The sequence below is a fragment of the Rhynchophorus ferrugineus genome, unplaced genomic scaffold (genome assembly GCF_030347505.1).
Source record: "Rhynchophorus ferrugineus isolate W39M unplaced genomic scaffold, kcgeb_rfMv2 rfM2, whole genome shotgun sequence".
NCBI lineage: Eukaryota > Metazoa > Arthropoda > Insecta > Coleoptera > Curculionidae > Rhynchophorus > Rhynchophorus ferrugineus.
This window is the reverse complement of record NW_027472581.1, coordinates 26,509,144-26,532,502: the sequence shown is the minus strand read 5'-3', so window position 1 is coordinate 26,532,502 and position 23,359 is coordinate 26,509,144. Positions and strand designations below refer to the sequence as shown.

At 33.1% G+C, this 23,359-nt stretch overlaps 1 protein-coding gene across 3 annotated transcripts in view; it reads left to right on the top strand.

Annotated features, from left to right (window-relative positions):
* Positions 1 to 23,359, top strand: part of LOC143191711 (UNC93-like protein) — a 211,625-nt gene that overhangs the window by 164,418 nt on the left and 23,848 nt on the right. For all 3 annotated transcript variants that reach the window (XM_076397069.1, XM_076397070.1, XM_076397071.1), the window contains exons 2-4: positions 2,622 to 2,891; positions 7,164 to 7,450; positions 12,662 to 12,941. In XM_076397069.1, coding sequence (XP_076253184.1) covers positions 2,622 to 2,891; positions 7,164 to 7,450; positions 12,662 to 12,941 — 837 coding nt within the window. The remainder of the gene's footprint in view (positions 1 to 2,621; positions 2,892 to 7,163; positions 7,451 to 12,661; positions 12,942 to 23,359) is intronic.

Here is a 23,359-nt window from a genome sequence, read left to right as displayed (position 1 = left end):
CGTTTACGTTTTGCGATTATATAGACGTTAATAAATATACAAAATCACTTATTTCTTAGAAAAGAAATCCAATTATGAAAAAAATCTTAGGCGGCATACTCATAGAGAAAAATTTCAAAACAAGAATTGGCAATAACAAGCAGCAAATTGCTCTCCAGTAAGGTAATAATAAATAATTAAGGCAGGATGTTTACGTTAGAACGCATTAACGTTAACTATAGAGGATGCTTTCTACATATTTTAATGCTCAAATCGCTTATATTTATGTGCTAAAACCACAGCAATCAGTTTGAACATCTCCCATATCGCACTTTACCATTCAGAAGAATACAAAGCCTGTAAAAACTGTTTGAATCGGACACGACTATCACCTCACGAGCCGACTCCAGAAGAACTCTTGTAAAACTGGTAGCTTTAATGATCTTTCACTCATTTTGAAATATTTATAATGACTGTAGAATGGTATCAGCTTTTAGCCTCTAAAGTAAGTTCTTGTTGAAGAAATGGCCACGAAAGTGTTTTAAAAACAATCTTTTCAGTTGCAGAAATAATTTTGATCGTGAACTGTTTATAAGGTGTTATAAAAATAAACACACATAATTATTACCTTTCGATTGAATTAGATGTATAAGTTCGTGATAAGGGCCCGGCTTAAACCGTTCCGAAACTACCGTAACGGTGCTACAGTATCAATTACCTTAATCCTAAAAAGGTACCTGCATGGGTGATATTTCACGTCCGTTATTGAAATGCTGCCACGAATAAAAATCATCATACATATCATTCATATTCAATGCCTATGTTATTTGAGAGTGAAGCACGTTCCGGAATGCTTTAAGGTTGCTCATATAATTATGCTAAAAAAACTGGAAAACTGACAAATCAAGTCGAATCTTATAGACCTATTTCCTGCAACCAGCGTTATCAAAATTATTAGAGAAACTATTCTTAAATCGTATTAACCCATTTATTGAAATACCAGATGCACAGTGCACAGAGTAATAGAGGTTGTTGAAGAAGAAAAAAGGCATTCGAAGAAAAGAAATACTTCCCTGCAATATTCCTGGATATCTCACAAGTTTTTCACCGGCTGTGGCCTTTGGGATTAATCAGCAAAATCAGCAAATTGCTACCTCGGAATTTCTGTCTTTTCTGACTGCTGCAAACATCTTTTCGAAAGAAGATTTAGTGTTTCGTATGAAGGGAAAACTTAAACCTATTTTGACTGGCGTTCCACAGTATCTTGGGACCTTTCCTATATCTTCTCTATTCTACTGATATGCCAACAGCGAGAGAAACAGTACTTTGAATATTTGCCGACAATATAGTTACCATGGCAAGAGATATATCTCTATCTAACTCTGTAAAAAAAGTACCAGTCAACAAGATCTACACATAGTCAGATACATAGGGAGATATAGAGACTAGTATATACAGCTTAGTAGCTTCAAATATGTCCATATTTATTATACCTTGAAGCGAAATGACAAAAACCTAATTATATCACTTGATGGATGCCTGATTCGTCAAGCAGAATCAGTTAAATACCTTATCATACATCCACCGAGATGTACTAATATAAACATTAATCTACCACCGGCTAGTTTAAATTGAAAACATTACGTAAGACAATAAGCAGAGCCAATTAGAGTCAAGGTCAAACAGCTGTACTGCTTAATCGGAAAATACTCTAACTTGTCCTAAAAGTAAATATTGTTTTCAGTTAATCATAAAGATAATTTTGACCCATGGGGTGCAAATATCTGGTTTGACCAAAATATCAAAGTAACCAGTAATCCAATGTAGTCTAAAGAAAATTATATGATTAATTACCAATGTTTATCGTTACATGACCAACGAAGAGGTGCATGATGATCTCGAAATCAATTGGATTTACGAGGTAATCCAAGATATGGCATTAAAACTTGAAAGAAGGTTGTTAAACCACAGCAAAGAAGAAGCAATACATCTACTGGAGAACACACATGAAGTGAGAAGATTGAAGCAAACCAAACTACACGAACTTTTTAGTTTTATTTTAATTTGGGAAATATATACTGAAGTATTAATCCAGTACTCACCTTGCTTGTCTATTAATAGAAGTACAAAAGAACAGTAGTAGTAAATTAACTCCTAATAGCTTGCTATTCGGCTATTCTCGCAGTCCAAATATATTTCATGAACAACTATTTTTATGAAATGAACAGGCAATAGCAGCTGCATAGAGTATTTAACGGCTCACTACATTGATTGTTACGGGAAATTAAAATTTCAAGGAACGTTGGATTAAGTGTCGAGGAAAATTAGCCTGAAAAATAAAATCATTTTTACAGTTTTGAATAAGTTTTAGTACTAAATAAGACTTAATTTTACATTATTGTAAGTAACTTTATTTTAGAACTTTTTGTATATTATATAATACATATAATATTTAGTTATCTTAGACATTAAACCTATTTACTCTAACCTTCTTATTCCAAAATTGAAAATAGTGTTATTCGCACTATTAAATTTAAATTGGTTGTGTTAATATTAACTTATGTATAGTTATATTTTACTCTATACATCCGAAACTAAATTGAATAAATTTTCCATCTAACAGATTATTTCCTACTTTACAGAACCAAAGCCGAAATGGACTCGAAATTTCAACCGGTTAAAACCGAGGACGACGACGAACGTCCCGTTTACGGGCCGAACGAATCCTGGAGAATATGGAAGAACGTCCTGGTAATAGGATTCGCCTTCATGATACACTTTACAGCGTTCTGGGGCGCGTCCAATCTGCAGAGCTCCATCAATTCCGAGGCGGCGCTGGGCACGTTCACGTTGGCCGCTATTTACGGGTCACTGATACTATCCAATATATTTTTGCCCGTTATCGTGATAAGGTGAGTTGCCGAACGTCGTTTGTATTCTATTTTACGCTGTGTTGCACGGGGACTCGCTATCGGGCATTTTTATTTGATTAAGACAAATGCTCTTGTTTCTCCTGGATGTATTATATTTAAATAATGAATCGAAATACATCAATAAGTAACATAGCATAAAAGTTATATAAATATTAATACGTAAGGGATGAATAGATACTAGTGATCTAAATTCTACCACAGTGTATCAAATATTAATCACATTTCTCCCATAATGGAATAAAAGGACCAAATTAACAATGATTTGTTACTGAAACTTGTTTTCCAAGTATTTTTAACATAAGATCAGAAGATTATCAATCAATATATTAATCAGAAGTCAGATTATTTTCCGAACTATAACAATTTTAGAGCATTAAATATAAATATAAATGCCCTTTTTACTTTTATATTATAAACATGAGAATGGAATAATAAATGAAGTATATTAACACAGATAATATATGAATACAAAAATATTGACATTGATATTTGACTTTCTGATGTCTGACAGTTTAATATGCTCTCTTATATAAAATGTGAGTGCTGTTATCCTATCACTTAACTTACAAGGAACTTAAAAGTAGCAGAGAAAGAACAGTTTCGGAAGAAATATATAAATTTCGAAGAAACTCAGCTGTTTTACGTTAGTGCAAATTTATTTATCTCTTAAATAAGCTTCTTAAGTATATATATTGTGTTTAATATACGAGATTTGATTGTGAGTTTAAATTTATTTTATATTCGGAAAGGACATTTTTTAAAATAAAATTGGCTAAAAAGTATAATAGTTATATATAAATATAGTAGTGTTGGGAAGTATCGACTGAAAACAGACGAAACAGTCGATAGTCGCAAAATAGTCGATAGTAAAGAATCAAATGCACGGTTCGACTGTTTTCTTCAATTCGTGATATCAGACCAAGGTGTACGAAGCCTTTTCTCTGTAAATTATGAGAGAGGAAAGGACGGAGATAATTGCTTGGAGCAGTTAATTTTTTATGTGTTTATATTTTCCAAAGTTGTATAGACGAGACGGATATGTACATATTCTATCACGTACTAACTTTAAAAAAGAAAGGGAAAAAGTAATTGCTGAATACTATTGACATGCAATTTATAACTTCATTTTAAACGAAGTAGAATTACTTTTATATTTGAATGTTCTGTGGATTTGTAAGAAGGAATGGAATTTTTCTATGGAATGGAATTTCTATGGATAATACCCCACAAATATTTTATCGTATTTTAATGTTAATTGCTCTTTTGAAATAATATACTATAAAAAATCTAGACAACACCATAGAACTTAAATAAAATCTAAAAACTTAAGATGTACAATAACCATAAAATCTAAATAAAAATTAAACATATACGTAACCATAGAAAAAAACTAATTCATGACATAATTAAAAACGATCGCACAATAAATACTAGAGCTTTTTTAAATAAAGTAAATGATTTATTTATTAGTGAACGGAAATATTTTCTAACAAAAATCGAGACAGTAATCGAAATAATATATATTATTGCCATAAAAATATTTTACTATTTATCATTCACAATTTTAATCTTTTTATCCTAGTACATTAACATTCTTGAAAAACATCATTCCAAATTGCTGGTATATACAAATATATTGTTATGTACAAGTAAACTACCAAAAAAATCATAAATCTATATATATTACATATAAATCTATATAAGACTAAGTTCGACATATTTTTTGTCAATGGAATGAAACTAGTAGAACCAAATATAGTAACTAAAAGTAGACGACTGAAACAGTCGATAGTAATTAGTAACAAAATCAGTCGGAAAATAGCGACTGAAAACAGTCGACAGAAACAGTCACTGGTAAAAAATTCTAAAATCAGTCAAACCCAAAATAGCTACTGAAACAGCCGATAGTAAAAAGTAGTCAATTAATAAACAGTCGATAGTCGATTTCGGTCGATAGTTCCCAATACTAAAATATACTATTCAAAAAAATTTAATCAAAATTAACCTATAGCATAATGGAAGATGATATTGATTGATTATTGTAGGCACACATTAATTTGTGAATATTACAAGTAGTAATAAATAACTCTAAATATTACCAGGTCATTTATTATATTATAATTGTACTTATAGGATAACATGCAATGATAGTTGATCAAGAAGTATTTATTCATGTCCAGTTTTAAGGATGCAGAAATACAGTTCAAAACTTATCAACTAGATAAGTGAACTTATAAACATAGAGTAATAGAGAGAAAGCTCAATTGGGGTCTCTGGAGAAAGGATTTGTTTTACCCAATATCTAGATGGGGTTATATCGGTCATTGAAGTAATCTGATTGGTCAATCATTCAAAGTCAATAAATCTCCATTATAGGCACCTGTAAGAGAGACATTTTACACTGAAGGCATTTGATGGGTTATTTGATAAGGTTTGCCACCTAACAGCTCTGACGTCACGTGTAATTGACCAATACAATTGAAATAAAAATAATTGAATTTATGACGCAAATTTATTAAATAAAATTCCTTTGGAATTGGTAGTAATAAACATATTTGTATTATATATATACATTTTGTTTTCTTATACTAAAAACAAGCTTTGTGTCATTCTCTGTTAAAATTCTATTTACCTGTGTTATGGTGCACCTTGTAATTTTAATACTCTATCTGTAAGATCTTTATGTGATGATTATTGTCGTGGCAATATCGCGAGATAATGTAAAACAGGCAGCTGAAAGACCTACTGACAGTATAATGTAACAATTCTCTGAGGAATGAGATATTGCCTTGCCTCATTTGTTGAGGTAATAATAATAAATGTCTTTGATAATTAATTTAGTCAGTTTGGGATTTTTAACATTATGAGCCATTTTTTAAAATCAGCCAAATACTTCTTTGAAGCAAAACGATTCTGAAATTCTTTACTATCTGGGTATCCGGGTAAAAAGCTCCTTCTAGATAAAGAATTAACTTTACTTCTTGCACTACCGAGTTATATATACTAACGAACTAATTACTTAATCTTTAAGCGTTATAAATACCGATATACTGAAAATGGAGCCCGAAATAAACAATAAACGCACTATAGAAACGAAGTGAGCCAATCAGACTCCTGGCGGCTCTTAGCATAACCATTAAAGCAAGTAATAAGTTAAAAGTTGCGAGCAAATCATCTAGATGTTGGACGTCGCGAAACATTTCCCCAAAATTTCCTATAAAGTTAAATCTCTATTACTTTGTGATGATAAATAACAATCTGAATTTTCTTTAATGATAACTTACTGGTTTTTTACTGGTTTCTGTCGGATTTCGAAATCTTGAAAAATTCCTCCGGTCCCCCTTTGTACTTTTTTCAGGTTATTTTGAAAAGCTCGCTTTTTTAGTTCCTTTAATCATATTTTGTACTCCAAAATATGCCGATTAAAAGTACTACTCGCTTTTTGAATTACCTCAAATAGTTTATGAGATATGACGCATTGTAATTTGGTAAATTTGCCTAACTGTCGGTTTCTCAGTACTCTGACTATAATGCGAAAATTGTAGGGAATAGAGACACGGGGGTGTCACCATAAGAATTACCACATATTTTTTAATAAACTGGCGAATTTTTACTGGTTTCTGTCGGATTTCGAAATCTTGAAAAATTCCTCCGGTCGCCCCTTTACACTTTTCTCAGGTAATTTTGAAAAGTTCGATTTTTTAGTTCTTTTAATCATATTTTGTATTCTAAAATGACTTTTTGTGATGGCTCCTTGATAGTGCAGACTGTGTCAGTGCCATTTTGGCATTAAGTTGATTTTTTAACATAATATAGATCATGTGTACTAGCTATCGATGTTGTTTTTATCAATATATCAAGTAAGGTAAACAAGTAATAGCCGGAACATTACTGAATACTGTAGAATCAAGTATAATAACTAATGATGCTAGATATAAACTAGATGAAGCACTAGATAACTAGATGTAAATACGTTATTTAATATAACACGTAGAGCTTCTACTATCAAATAGATTAAAGGTATTATATTTTTAGTTATTTGGAATATTTTCTGTTTTATAGGTAAAAGATTTAAAATCTTCAATTTTCTTTAAGAGTTCAAACAATTGATGTTCCTTATACTATGATTGTATTTTACACCTTTGTATATTTTATATACGGTTTGTCATTTTCTTAAAAAAAATTAATTTAATTTTATTGTCAGTTCCTTTCTAATATTTGTAATGAATTATAATGAATCTTTTTTTTTAGATGGTTGGGTGCCAAATGGGCTATTTCCCTGTCATTCGTTGCCTACATGCCATTCATCATTTCCCAGTTCTATCCCAGATTCTACACGATGATTCCAGCCGGATTAGCTGTTGGTTTTGGCGGAGGACCTTTGTGGTGTGCTAAATGTACATTCTTAACCATAGTTTCCGAAGCTTACTCAAAGGTGACTGGTATATCATCGGATATTGTAGTTACCAGATTCTTCGGTGTTTTCTTTATGTTCTACCAATTCTCACAAGTATGGGGAAACTTAATCAGTTCAGCAGGTAAGCATATATTTTATTTTCTCTCATTTTATAGAAAACTAATGACAAAAATTTCCAAACTATTTCAATAATTCCTTAGTAATTTGTGAATTCAATATAACTGTGAAATAAGTGATAAAACTTTGCACTTATCAGTGTATACTGATAGTGTTTTTAACTATAGTGGCCTAGATTTACCAAAATATATTTTACAATTTTTAAATATCTTTGTTGATAACATGTTTGTCAACATGTTTAATTTTAAGGTATTTTTGACGATAACCAATCATTTTTTCTCTTGACATATAACATTAGTTTCCTTTATTTCCTTAGTATTCATAAAATTCGCACTTTTATGAATTCAACGTGGTATAGATATTATATATATGAGTGATTTGGTACCTTTTTTTTTTGACAATCAAAAATACTCGGATTTATTTACGGAATATATATAAAGTTTACTACTTTCACAAGCATATAATTGAAAAATGAGTACAGAGTTTAAATGAGGAATGACTATTCGTTTAAGATCTTGTAGTAAAATAATTTTCAGTGATACTCTTAAGTAAAATAATAATTATTTAAGTGAAATAATACCTGTGGCAAGTTTTTTCTCATATGTACTTAAGTATTATAGAATAATTACATCATCACTTGCTAAATTACTTAAAATCAATTTATATTTGGTTTTGTTTCAACTCAAAGATATAATTGGGAGTTATAACAAGTTTTAGGGGTTTGCATGTATTCTGATTAATTATTCACTTTAAAGGGTATTTATTGCCGAAAATTGGAACAATATATATTTATCAAGATATATTCTATCATTCTCTATGATTTTTTTCGCACCAATATGAACAAGTAGTATATAGGAGCTGTAACAATTTATCATTTGCTCTTGGCACAGTTGATGTTTCTTACTCATTATCACAAATTCTTTTGCAACAATACGTCAGTCTCAATTTTATAATAGTCTTGTCTATATATACACATTAGTCAATCCCACAATAGTCAGATAAGAAAACAAGCTTGTCTATTCTTCTTTTTTAATGTTACCTCTTTAGTCTAGAGAGTTACAAATAAAACTAAACAGGCTGTTGATTGATCACCGTTAATTTACCTAGTCCTTCCTAATGAAACGAACTGAGAGATCTCTGTGTCCCAATTGTGAGCAACCAATGTCAGTCTCTCATATTTTAGTGAAATGCAGAAATTTATTAACTCTTAGGAGAATTCATGACATACTCATCCACTGAAGGATGTGTCATTGTCTCAAAATATTTCCCAATTGTTTGATTTCGCCAAAGAAATTGGTCTGTATTTTAAATTATAATTTTAACCTATACATAGCTTTATTTTTTAATGCCTATTATCTACACAAAATTTTAATATTTATTTTTGTGTCCAGATATTTGTTTATCTCGATGTTTTTTGTACAGGTTATGTTGATCTATTTAACGTTTTTTTTAATTCTAAGAACTAGAATTAAATCCATATGGTTTTAGTTAGCCCTAACCCTCAAAAGATGCGTGTATAAATTTGACAGCTATCAAAGCACTAGTTTGTTAATTATATCATTTTGAGTGAAGCAACTTTTGTTATTGTGAAAAAAATTAAAATATTTCTTTTTGAAGGTAAAAAATACAGTTGAAGCAAAAACTTGGCTTGACGCCGAATTTCTGGACACTGCACCAGGATAATCAACCATCAAGGATTGGTATGCTAAGTTTAAAGGTGGTGAAATGAGTATCGAAGACGATGAACTCAGTGGACACCCAAAAGATATTGTTACCGATGAAATTAATGCAGCGTCTCACAAGTCATTGAAAACGATGACAAAAATCCATGAATTGGGCTTTGAATTGCTTCCTCATTCACCATATTCTCCAGATCTGGCCCCCAGTGACTAGTTATTGTTATCAGATCTCAAAAGAATGCAAAGAACAAATCGTACTACAAAAATGGTATCGAAAAGTTGGGTCGCTATAATCAGTGTATTGAACGGAATTATGTTGAATAAAAAAATACTAATTTTGCCAAAAAAATGTGTTTTACTATGGTATGCTGGGGACTTTCGAATTGACCTGTTATACTGAATAGTTCAAGGGGATACTGATTATATTTAAGTGTTAAAACCACTTCGAATTTTCGATATCGCGGATTAAAGTATATGCAAGCACCTAATAATATTTTAACTCCCATATTCCGTTCTCTACGACACTACAGAAATAGTTCATGATTAAGTTGCGCAACTGTTATAACATTATTGACAATATAATTAAGCACAGAAATAATACACGTATAATTCCAAACATTTTCTTAATCGTGTCCGTGGTGACGGTTTCGCCAATATTAATTTTACCAAGAAGATTACCCACTTCAAAAGGACGTTCCCAAAGGATTCGGCCATATTACAAGATTAATTCCTGATTAATGATAAATAACTTCGTAGACATTTTTGATGGGAGTGGGCCGAAACTATGAGGGCCTAAAGGCAATCAATGGCCAAGTGCTTTGTGAGAGTTATTCGGGGTATCTGAAATAATATTTCGGAAAAGGCCCAGAATGTGGCAAGGAAAATGTTATGCTCCTTTATTCAGAATAATAAGATCAAATTTATATGGGTCAGCGTTATCTTTTTGTTTGCCTATAAATAGAGCTAACGATGATCATTTCTTTCGACTAATGTTCTTGTAATTTCGTGGAATATTTCATATAACATGTTGTTTTAAGTGTAATTAATTGATTAGCTTTGAAATCCACTAAAGGTTTTATGTTAAATTTTAAATAAACTGTATAACATTATTAAATGTATACCTGTATCAACGTTATTAAAAAGGATGGATTATTATTTCAAAGCGACTATTAGATTGATATCGGATCATAATCCTACACTCGGAAAGTTTTTTTCAGTCTCTGTCACTTTCTGAGTCATTGCTCATGTCACTTCAATAACTAAGTCATTAATTTTCACCTTTTCTCAATCCTCTTCAGTGTGTATGATGGAGTTCATCCAAACCGATGTTATTATTATAAGCAATGCTTCCAGACAATATCCAGAGAGTTGTCCTTGTATATCCTTCTTGACCTGCATGTTTATTGGAATAGTTCTTTGTCACACCCCATATCATTTCGACTAGTTTTGAATATGCAACGATAGGGAAGAGGTAATACTCTGTGGGTATATTGTTCAACCATCTAATTTACAATAAATGGTATAGTTATTGAAGCTATTTTAATCCTAATTTAATATTACACCATTAAAATGCTTTCGCAACAGTGCATAATAAGAAGTTTACATCCCCCGAAGAACTGTTCCTTTCTATTTTCTATGGATACCTTCTAAACTAACAGTTTCCTCCGAAATAATTTAATCTATTATGACTCTATTAAAAAAGCTACTCTGTTTTAATTCCAATACATCTGATAGGGGTAACATCAAGGTAATCACGCTTCGTGTAAAAACGGTCTATTTTCGGTGAATGTTTTTTTTTAATACAGAGTGCCGAAACTGCGTGTCCTGGCTTACAACCTTAATAAGTAATTATAATTATTTCATGAAGTATTACTGTAATATGTATAATTTTATAAAGTATTATTTAATAGTAATTATTATTAGTAATGTTTCGAAGAATTTTACCCACGTTTGGCATTCAGACAGATTTTGTAGGCTGATTCAGTTATATGTTCGAACCTATCAGAGACATATTTTCTGATTCTCATCAAAATTAACTTACAAATTGCTATAGGCAATACATTAAACATTGCGATGACATGAGTTTACTGTTATTTATAACAGGCTATATTTAGGTTAAAAATATTTTCCGCAAAATATAATAGTGGCGTAGTGAACTAAGTCAAAAACATCAAATCGTCTTCAATCGAATAGCACATCATCACAAATACTGGTTGAATTTAATACACTTATATAGTTTAAACCTAAGTATAGTTTCTCTTACGGGAAACTTTAGTTGTAGATAAAACAGATGGTTTTACAACTATTAGTTTCTTGCATGTATTATGATCAATTATATCTATTGGTGAAAAATATCAATGTGAATTATTCGGTGGCCTTGAAATGTCTCTACATAAAATAGCAACTTTTCACTTGCTATTGTTAAATTATTGCAGATACGCTCAATATTTCTTTTTCCTTACTTTTGTTGTTCGTCTAAAAATATGTTCTAGCGAAGTCTAGAACATATTTTTAAAAACTTCTAGAAACTTATACTAAGGCTACTCTACCATATTTCAGATATCTGTTATGGTTTTGCGATTTAAAAGTGGAAATCTTGATGTCCATAATAAAGAACGGCTTAGAGAACCAGAAATATGACGACAACGCTAACTAATTGTAAATGTTATTACACGAAACTCTAGTTCAAACACTCAAAGAACATTTCAATTTTCTGGAATCAACTGTTTCCAGATGTTTATAAATGATTGAAAAAGTCGAAAATGAGGAAATATTTCTGTCACACTATGCGACTCTGATGTGCTACGACAGTCCCAAGTGGAAAATGTAATCGGTTTGGTTAACCCAAAAGAACCCACGTCGCCAACTAAACGGAATACATATGACCATAAAGTATTACTCTGTATATGGTGAGATAGCAATGTGTAGTGCGTTACGACCTTTTAAAACCTAATGCAACTGTTGCTGCAAATATCTACCGACGTTAATTGAATTAATTTGAATAACATCTATCAATGTCGAAAAAAGTGGCTATTAAAATTATTTGCTTTATTATGCCAGACCAAACTATCAAATTGTGAGCCTTTACATCTGTAGCGACCTTGAGGCATGTCGAATTTTACATCGTGGAATAACGGTCCACAAAATACTCAGAAATATAATCCCAGATGTTGAACACGGGCGAGGTGCCAGCAGCGCCAACTAGAACCCGACAACGAATAGCTGGCGGCAACCCCGAGACGTTTATCTGGGATGTTATTGAGGGGCATTTAGACTGATTCAGTGCTCAACCCTCGTTTTGTTTAGACGTGCCACCATCGATTGCCCAAGCCTCGTCTCCAGGTAACACCGCTGCCATCCGTTTTATCTAATTGTATTTTTCACATTTTTATATAGCCAATATATAACGGTCACATAATGTAAACACCACTGTTTATTTCGTTTTACCTCCATTCACCGAGCCACATCATTTACCCTAAACATCAAAGCACATATTTAAGCTTCACTCAGCCAAAATTATTCTATATTCGTTTCAGTTCTGTCATCTGGAGATGCGTCATCAACGGTCGTTGCCCCAAACAGTACCACACTCAATAACGCTTCTGCCATTTTCGAGGATATAGTCAACATTACTACTTCTGTGAGAAACACAGGCGAAATCTGTGGAGCGAATTTCTGTCCGACTACCTCTCTAGAAGCTGTACCCAACTTTACGCCTCCATCCGCTTCAAAGATTAATACAATCTCTGGCATATACTTGGCCTGTATGATTCTAGCCAGTTTGACTGTAGCTCTGTTCGTGGATTCGGTATCGAGGTAAGTATACTCTTATACTTTTTACTACGTCCTTGTTAACTTACTGTTGCTAATAATATGTCAAATATATGACTTAGTTGTGCGGTGGTCAACGTAATGGGAGCACTGTAATATTATCGGGAATATCCAACTCAGGGCATGGATATTTTTTAATAAACTATAAAACTTCAATTAGACGAGATGTCTTCCGAATTGGACCCCTAGTTAACTGATAGCCAGGTGGTAGGCCTCTTTAAACAACAGGTCCAGTCCTCATAAATACGGCTCAGTAATCTTCGGTTTGACACCCCATACGTCCTGTATGAAATGTATTCAATTCAACTTCACTATAAAGGTAGTGAATACTATTCTATAGACGTCGAAATTTTAAGAACTGAGAACCACTCAGCATGCCAACCAATAAAAGTTTTTTCCCCAATAAAACAAAACTAAACACACTAAATTATACTTTCCCATTTTTGAAAACAAAACAAAAGTCGCTACACTAAAATAATTCTAATTTAATTTTTAATAAACAAAAAAGTCACTAAATTTTAGTCAGTCCCTTTACATGATCCGTAAATTCTAATGTGAATTGAGACTACGAAATCGACTATACGGATGCTACTGAACTAATTGCAAATCAATGGTTATATCCAGCAATGGGTTGATGACGGAATTACCTTTAGAAGTTTCACGACGAACTGATGACAAGTTATGAATGATAATAATGATACTGTATATTCATTATTCTCATAAAAATGGATTTCCTAATTAGTTTTCTATGGCTATTTTCGCCACCAATTAAATAAACACAAAAAATTTTAAAAAATAACTTGTTACACTAAAACGTATTTAACAAAGCATTATAATGGTCACTATCTTGACAATATACAAGGTGTTACAATGGTGATTACAATAACATTCGGCTATCAACTACGTCAACAACATATTTTTCGAGAGACTCTTAGGGAACGATATATTTCCAGTCAAGGCGCCGGCCTTTTTATCCAAAAAGTGTACATAGCCTTGCCATCGCCCAGTACCGATACCACGTCCGCCTAGATTAGCGAATGAGCCATCAGGTACCCTCTACGCAATTCGTTAACAATGATGTTCTATATTTTCTTACATTCGGCCATCCTGAGACGGTTCTGTTCTCAGAACTGTAAAAGCATAACATATATCAGTTTTCGATATATCAATATATTTCGTCAAAACAAATAAACAAATCCGCATAAAATAAATGCTCAAAAGTCAGCCATTGGAAACTGTCTCGAAATTTCAATCAAATTCTAGACAACTTCTAATATTATACTGCCGAAACCTTGCCCATGACTTTGCCATCTATCCGCTCATTCCTCCTAACCTATCAAACTGTCATCATATATCAATTCCAATAGTGACCTAATAAAAAAGTAGAATAGCTAATCAAAAACGTTTAACATTCATTGCATCAACAATTTCATCTGTATTGACCCGGCAACTGTCTCAATGATAGCTATGCCTGCACCTGCAAGGCATTCATTGATTCTAGGTCATTCCTGTAACCTAAGCCCATGGTGGCTCTATTTGACTATTGCACTCCCATGAGCGTCGGTACTACCTAATCCGTTTTGATTTCTTGCTCATCAATAATTACTAGCCTCGCAATGGCATGGCACCAGTCTGGTCCTCCAGGTCGCGTACTCAATTTTCGATCGAATTTTCGACTACCAATTCTTGCTTCTTAAATATCGCTAATCTCGGATTCGCTGAACAAACACAAACTTCATAATTTGGTGTCTCCATATTCACCTCTTCTTCACGAAGATCGTTCATAACTTTGATCTCTACCAGTCTTCTCATGATCCGATCATAATCACAACCATGTACTGTATGTATAAATAAACTGGCTATATGAATAAACTTCAATAGATTGCAAGTAATCAAATATCAAGTATCTCAAAATTAAATACTACACATTAAACTAACATTGTCTTGTCATTTCAAAATGATCTTATTGTTTTTTTTCAAAGTCACTTCGCATCATTGCTCATTAATTTGGTTAACGTTTCCAAACTATCCAAATAATTGTCCATTGTTCATTAATTTGGTTAACGTTTACAAACTGTCCAAATAATTGTCCATTAATTTTCAAAAATATTCACATCAAAGTTCTAGACATTTCTTTCACTGTTCGGTCTATTGACAATTCCAATTCCATCTATTTTCGTAATGCAGTTCCTATACGATCATCGTTAACATCACATGATTTATATAATCACCAACGTCAACGTAAATTAACTCACACTGCAGTTAAAGTTACAAAATTTTGGATAATATTTACTAAGTTTCTCCATCTCATGTCTTCACTAAGTCTCGCCATCTCGTCAATAGGTCACAAATGCCCTGCACCTCTTATACTTCAGATTGTTCTGTATGACCTCAATTCATCCAAAATATCACTTCACAATATTCAAGTTCTCCTTAACTCCTTATTCGACAGATGTATTCAACAAAGCATTTCAATATATTGCTGATATTCAACATCCAATTATCTTTACGAAAACTTTCAAACACTGGACGTAGTCATCGCAAATTCACATCGCAACTAAATCACATAAAGCACCGTTCTACATGAGTTTAAACAGGTGGTCTTTCTAGTCGTTGAACCACCAAACAGGATTTTACATAATGAATAATGTTGTTCTTAAAATGTCACAGTATAAGTCGTGTGGAAGTAAAGTCGTCTTCAACACATTGTAAATATTTACAAATATTTAACCAAACTTAGAAAATAAATCAATTAAAGTAAGAATATACATTTATTTTAATTTTTACTTCAAACAGATCCAAATCAGCAGCAATCCATTTGTTCTCTTCTTAAATAAGATACCATTTTTCCTTAATGGCATCATTCGAAGATATTAAATACACGATATTATCATCGTCAGCCATCAGTTTTCTATTCGGCAAATAACACGGCGATCACATATATTTTTTGTATTTTCTTGCAAATTATTGCAACAGATGTGTCTAGTGTTAAATTATAATTAAATGTAACGGTACTGATAATTAATATTACTGGTAGCTAATATTATGAGTTAATAATTGTACTCACAAGTACTTGTACTGACAATACCAACAGTGATCAACAACAATGATAGTTAATGACATAAATGGGATAATAAAATTCTAGAAAATAACGGCTCACGAAAAAGTATTAACAATATTATCATTTATGATAATAATATCGGCTACGTAATCCTGTAAATAAGAAGTAACATTAAGAAGTCGCATTATAATTGAAAGTCTTTTAAAGAGAAATGATCCAAAAATAAAAAAGGTCTAAATAATCCAATTACAAAATGAAATTATGTATAAGAAAGTCAATAGATGTCTTACTATTTGCGTTTGATGGATGCGATGCGTTTTAAGGAAAAAATATATAAAGAAAATGTGATAAAAAACCTGGTTCTTACATGTCTTTTCACTGGAATATTTTAACGTCTAAAATTAAATACTATACTTAATTCTACTGAAGTTTTCTTTCTTAGCACGTAACTCTTTTAATACCCAGCTATCGAAGAATTAACTTTAATTCGCACCTGATAATTTTCGTTTCATTAAACTTTTTGATCAAGATAAATCATTTAATAAAGGCACGGCGACAGAACACGATCGTTAGGCGATCTCCTCCTCGATCTCCTCATTTGTTTCTAATGACAAATGCATTTCCTTAGACGGAAAAAAATGATCCGATCCACTGCGAGAGATTAGAATGGAGAAATCGCTTTTTAAATTGCGCTGACTCGTTCTTATATTTCAGGCCGTTGAACATTGCGGTTCTTTTTGCCACGATTTCAACTTTAATATTGTGGCCTTTGTACGCGATACCGCTCTCTACCCTTGGTGCCCTTTTTATCAAAACCGTTGTTTCAATCTGATAATGTCGGTTTTGTGTTTGACTAATAAAATTATTTTGAAATGATTTTTCTTTAATTACGGGATTGGTTTATGTTACAACTGTTGCTCTAAACTGTACACTGAGTAATACAATTTAAGAACAAACATACTAAAAAGGATAATGTATAGTTCTATTAATAATACACTATTGGACAAAAATATTCTATATTTATTTTATATAAAATGTCTTTCAATCTTGTCGCTATAAGATGGTGCTACTAGAATTATATCCATATCCCTTTTAATTAGCCCTAACGTTCAAGAGATGCGTGTATAAATTTGACAGCTGTCGGATTAATAGTTTGTGAATTATAGCATTTTGAGTGAAGCAACTTTTGTTATTGTGAAAAGAATGGATAAAAAAGAATTTCGCGTGTTGATAAAATATTACTTTTTGAAGGGAAAAAATACAGTTGAAGCAAAAACTTAGCTCGATGCCGAGTTTCCGGACACTGCCCCAGGAAAATCAACCATCAAGGATTAGTACACTGAGTTTAGATGTGGTGAAATGAGCACCGAAGGCAATGAACGCAGTGGACGCCCAAAAGAGGTTGTTAAAACAACGACGAGTTGATGATTCGGAGCAGTGTTTGATGATGATCAAGCGTAATAAACCTGATTTTTTGCATCGATATGTGACAATGAATGAAACATGGCTCCATCATTTCACTCCGAAGTCCAATCGACAGTCATCCGAGTGAACTGCACACGATGAACCCCCTCCAAGCGTGGGAAAACGCAACAGTCGGCTGGCAAGGTTATGGCGTCCGTATTTTGGGATGCGCTTGGAATAATTTTCATTGACTACCTTTAAAAAGGAAAGACCATCAACAGCGACTATTACATAGCGTTATTGGACCATTTGAAGGACGAAATCGCCCAAAAACAAGACAATAGACCGTGTCTCAAAAGTGATTGAAAACGATTACAAAAATCCGTGAATTGGGCTTCGAATTGCTTCCTCATCCACCGTATTCTGCAGATCTGCCCCCCAGCGACTATTTCCTGTTCTCAGATCTCCAAAGAATGCTCGCTGGGAAGAAATTTTCGTCGAATGAAGAGGTGACCGTCGAAACAGAAGTCCATATTAAAGCCAAGGGCAAATCGTACTACAAAAATGGTATCGAAAAGTTGGAGGGTCTTGAAGGGAATTATGTTGAATTAAAAAACTAATTTTGCGAATATATGTGTTTTACTATGGTAGGCCGGTAGACTTTTCAAATGACCTGTTATTCAACGTTCTAATTAATTTAAAGACAGTTTTTCAACCATTTGTGATAAGTGAACATAAAAAATTATATTATTAATAATATTGTTCATCGCTAGGTTTTCGTTTTCTTCATTTTTTGAATAGGGCAAATCTCCCTACACCACGAAATACCAGAAAATGACTACTATATGAAATGAGAAATGGCCAAAGGACGGCAGTTGCAATGCTTGCCAACCAAATAAGAAAACATTTTCTAGGGCGTATTGTTGACTATGTGCGTATTGAATAGCCCATTGAACTGTTTGATGCACTAGAAACCAGACAGTGGCGGTTCGTGCATAAGCGCTGCAGTGCTGCAAAACTCACAAAAATAATAATGTAATCTCACTAAAATAACTTTAATAATGTTTTATTTGTTACCAAATCCTACTTAACATTCGCGAGCAGATGATAAAAAAAACTGCAATGGAAGTGCGAGCCACGGAATTAACATGCACCAGCAAAATATCCTACGATCGGTGGGCTACCGACTCACTGTCGCTTTTAGTTATCTGGGCAATACGATCGTGGTCTGCGAGCTCCTTCATATACCCCCGCGGCACTTCGCTTCCTCCTTTTCATTATTTACGGTCTAAAACAAGGCCGACATTTAAGTGGAAATTTCGCTGCATTTGGTCCAGCGTCATATGACCTGTATGTGATATCGGTTATCTGTATCGGAATTTTACGCAACTCATTAATAAATTAATAACTGTGACTACAGTAGTGGTCTTTAATTTAACTAATGTGATTTTTTTTTAGAAATATTTTATTACGAAGAATTACATTACCAGATATTATTATTGAGAAATTTGGTGCAAACAGAGCGAAAAGTTACACCCGTAAATTTAAAGTAAAAATAAATGTCTCTAATTTATTTATTTAAAAAATTAATGGATTTGTGGATCATCATGATTTGTGGATGTCAACAAGAAAATGCTTTGTACTGTTTTCCCTACTTACTTTTTGGTGGCCATATACCTTGAACAGATATAGGGATCACCGATCTAGAGAACTTAAATTTGAAACTGAGGACATGAAAACTCTAAAAATCCATCTTCATAATTGTATGGAATTTGCATAACAAGGGTGAATATTATGGCTCAATTAGTTCTATGAATTGGATAAATATATAAGTAAAATTAATATGTGTCAAAGAATTGGTATGTTTTATCAAAAATTATAAATTGCCTTCATCAAGCTGCCCCCGTCGCCGCAAGCATCCACCAGTCACTAAGAAAAGGTAGCAAAGCCATCTTTTTAAATGTTTCTAAAGATTTCGATCAAGTATAGCACAACGGTCTAATCTTCAAAGTAATCTACCTGATTGATTCATACTTGGACGGTAGATCCTTTTAAGTGAGGATCAATGATCCAATCTCCTCTCGAAAACAGATCTCCACAGGAATCCCTCAAGGTGCTCCACTAGCCCTCGCCCTGTTCAACCTTTTTATGGCTGATTTCCGACTCCACAAACATTCCAACAGGTTAACCGGACTAAAACTCAGGTTATTTTGTTCCACCGTAAGAAGGAGTTCCGTGCTTATCGCCTCCAAATAAAAAAATTCTTTATCCCCTGGCTCGATATACCTCGATCTCCAGTTCGACCGCAGGTTCCAATGGTCAGCCCACATCCAGCCAGCTATTTACAAAGGCAATGATATATACAGCAAACAAAAACTCAAACTTCTAATTCCCCAGAAGGCGGCTGTGTATAAGATGCCAGTCCAGCCAGTCTGCCTCTATGGAGCACAGGTGTGGTACAGGTACGTCTCCGAGAGACAACTTGCACTATTCCAAGTGTTTCAGTCCTAAACGGTCCACGCGTTACTCACTGCCTCATAGTTTATGAGTAACGTGAACATTCACCTCGAATCAGGCATCCCGTTCGGAAAACGTTTCACGAACATGCTCAATGAAAGGTTCTCCCTATACGCCCTAGAACACGATAACAATCTGACCAAATCCCTACCGATCCACAAACACCGGTAGCTAAGCCAACTACGACAGTCCTAGTTGTAGCCCAGGATCTCTGTCGCCCGCGTAATAAGAAAAGAAAATAAAAAGCTATCGAAAATTTTGAACGCAGTATTATTCATGTTCGAAATAATGTTGATAACACCATTAGTGAATCATCAGATATAACAAATCATGAGCAACTCGAAAATAAACGCAACCACCCAGGAAAGAGTAAATGTGATCACCGAATATTAGTTTTAGAGGTGTGTGCGGTTACAATAAATTGTGCAAAAGATCGATTTTATTTTAAAGAGCATCTAGCAGTTGTATCATTTTTATTTTTGGAGCCCTTTAGAAGTATTGCGGTAAATTTCTTATACTAATAACACTCACTTAGGTATGTTCATCTTATCCCACGCTTGATAAAGAACGATTACGAACTGAACTATCAGTTTTTTATTCAAGATATTATTGCAGATCATTAAATGGTGACTGTCTCTTCTAATTTTTTTATTATTAAACAATATTGAAGACACGTTGCAAGAGATTAGATAATTATTAGGAATGGTCGGAAAACCGAAATGTGATTCTCAACATTAATGTGCCTCAAAACGTTTCTCATAAATTGTATGTCCTAATATCGTTTAATTATTTTTTTTAAGAATTAATTTTTATTCTAGGATAAGTATATCACAAAGCAGTTTTTCAAAAACAGTCTATTATATGTAGTTGATTTCAAGAAAATATTCATCAACTCTAGGATGAATATTTTCCAAAACAATTATTTCATAGTCTGGTATTCTTGCATTAATATCGCATCCATATTTAGGAATATAACTGTTGATGCTCAAAAATTATTGTAATTAAATTTTAATAAAATTTTCTTATTAGACATTTTGTGTCCAAATTTTAGAGAACTAAACATTTTACATTGATCTTTGGTCGATGCGATAAGGAAAAAACCTTTTCTCCCCCCGCTCCCTTTGTTTCGCAATTTTACGCCCTTATTTCCGTTTTGATACAGGATTTCCCTTTCAATTTTCAATCTTTCATCTTTTTGTTCTGCTGAAAATTGTGGCTGTCATCGCGCGACAACTCTTTAAGTTTCCTAACAGTGAAATAATGTGTTGTTTCTTTCGCCTCAAGTTTTTGAAAACTATTTGTACGAAAGCGCGAAACGGAACACAGTTCACTAAATTTCCTTCTCTTGTCCGCATAAATCTGCCAATCACTCAGTAAAATATGTGTTTAATTTTCTTTATATAGATATTAATTTCATTTTAATATATATTTTGATTAATGAAACATTTTGTAGGCTTGTTGCTTTTATAGTCTGATTGAGTATTTTATTGTAAATCAATATGTTTAACAAAAAAGAGTCAGATTAATGTATTTTGCTAAATGTTTTATAGTATAAGTTAATAAAATAAATAAATCATTTTCTGTAAATTAAACAATTTCTAATTTTTTTCAATGATGAAATTCGATGAAATGTTGCTACAATTTAAGTGTAAATATACCAGCAGACCCGACAGATATTAACCTGTTCAATCATCGTTTACCGAGATATGAGTAATCAAGATTATAAATTATTTAAAATTTTGTTTAAATACACGTGCAGTTATTACACGTAAATATGATGTACATATTTGGTCGACCGTATGTGCGTGTGACATATTCAAAATTCATAGGGTCTTCAATATATTCTTGTATATGAAGCAGACTATAAGAATATGATGGAAGAATATATGCGCGAAAATTAAGGAAACAATTAAAGCCTGGCGATTTGAGAAATAAAACTCATTTCTAGCGGACCAAAGGCTGGATGGCCCTCCAACTTTCTGGCGATTTTCTAGAAGCCTTGCCGGGAAGGCGCAGTTATCGCCCACGAAAAGGTCGAGCTTCGTGCTAAAATTTATGAGGCCCATCTCCAAGCTTGCTGAAAGAGCCATTCTCTATGCTCTTAATGGTTTTACGAAGGCAAACAATGTCTTTCCAGATGAGTAATTCGGGTTCCGCGGCAAACACTCATCCGTTCATCAGGCCTATCGGCTGGGCGCAAAAATCAAGTGTGGTTTTAACCGACGTGAAGGCACTTAACTCCTAAGAACCTAACCAAAGCTTTTAACAAGGTTTGGCATGAAGACTTAATGGCGAAAAGCTTCGGTTAGGTCTACCCGATGACTTAACCACACTTATTAAATAAATTCTGCCAGGACGATCGTTCCAGGTGAAGATTCCCCCTTGCACCTGCTTTATTTAATCTTCTTCTTTCAGATATCTATAGACCACAAGTTGAAGCAGCTTTTTACGCAGAAGATGCTGCTTGCTTTGCTTCTTCAAGAGTAACACCGCATATCCAAAAGAGACTCCAAATTGAACTCGATGAGACGGTAGAGTGATTACAATTCTCGAGGTTGCAAGTACCACAGAAAACCCAAGTCATCTCCTTCGACAATAAGCGTTTCGCACCGAGCATTTCGCGTCTTAAAATCGGAAAGGCTCAAATTTCATGGTCAGAAGAAGCCACCTATCTCTTTCTTGTCTTCGATTAGAAGTTTAGTTTGTATGTGGAATTCCCAGATTAAAAGGTCCCTCCAGAAAGGTCAAGGTATTGTCAATCTGCAGTCCCCGCTCATCAACCGGGCTAGCAAGCTTCCTATTTTCCGTTCAAGATCCATCTATCTCAAATAAATCTCGCCTAGATAGGTGGAACCTCTTCAAGATTTTCAGAACAAAATTCTCAGTAAAATAATCAAATAAATCAATCAAACTTTATTACAGTTACCAACCGTGTCCACTACTTTCGAAACCACACAAAAAATTTCATCTAAACTGGCCCAACCATTTAGAAGGAGTTCAATTATATACACACGGACAAAATAATTGTATACATAAAGATAGTAGTTGGAATATATTCTCTATGTATACGGATGTCGCATTTTATATTTCGGGATTTGTTTTCAAAACAGTAATTATTCTGTGTTATCATATCAGTAAATCAGCCAATACCATAAATTATTGCAATTAGATTTTTTTCACGAATATTTTCAATAGATTAAAATCGAATCTAATATAACAGCAATATCGGTAGATTTTATATTAAAATATTATCATTAGTATTCCATTCATTACGGTATTTAATTTCGGACTATCTTGGTTAGTTTTTGAGAATGGTAAGAACTATATTACCCCAAATATTTGACATCGCAATCGTCGTTATTAAAATATCTTCCGCAATAAATGAACAAATTAAATAAGCGGACTTTTTCTATACAAGCTA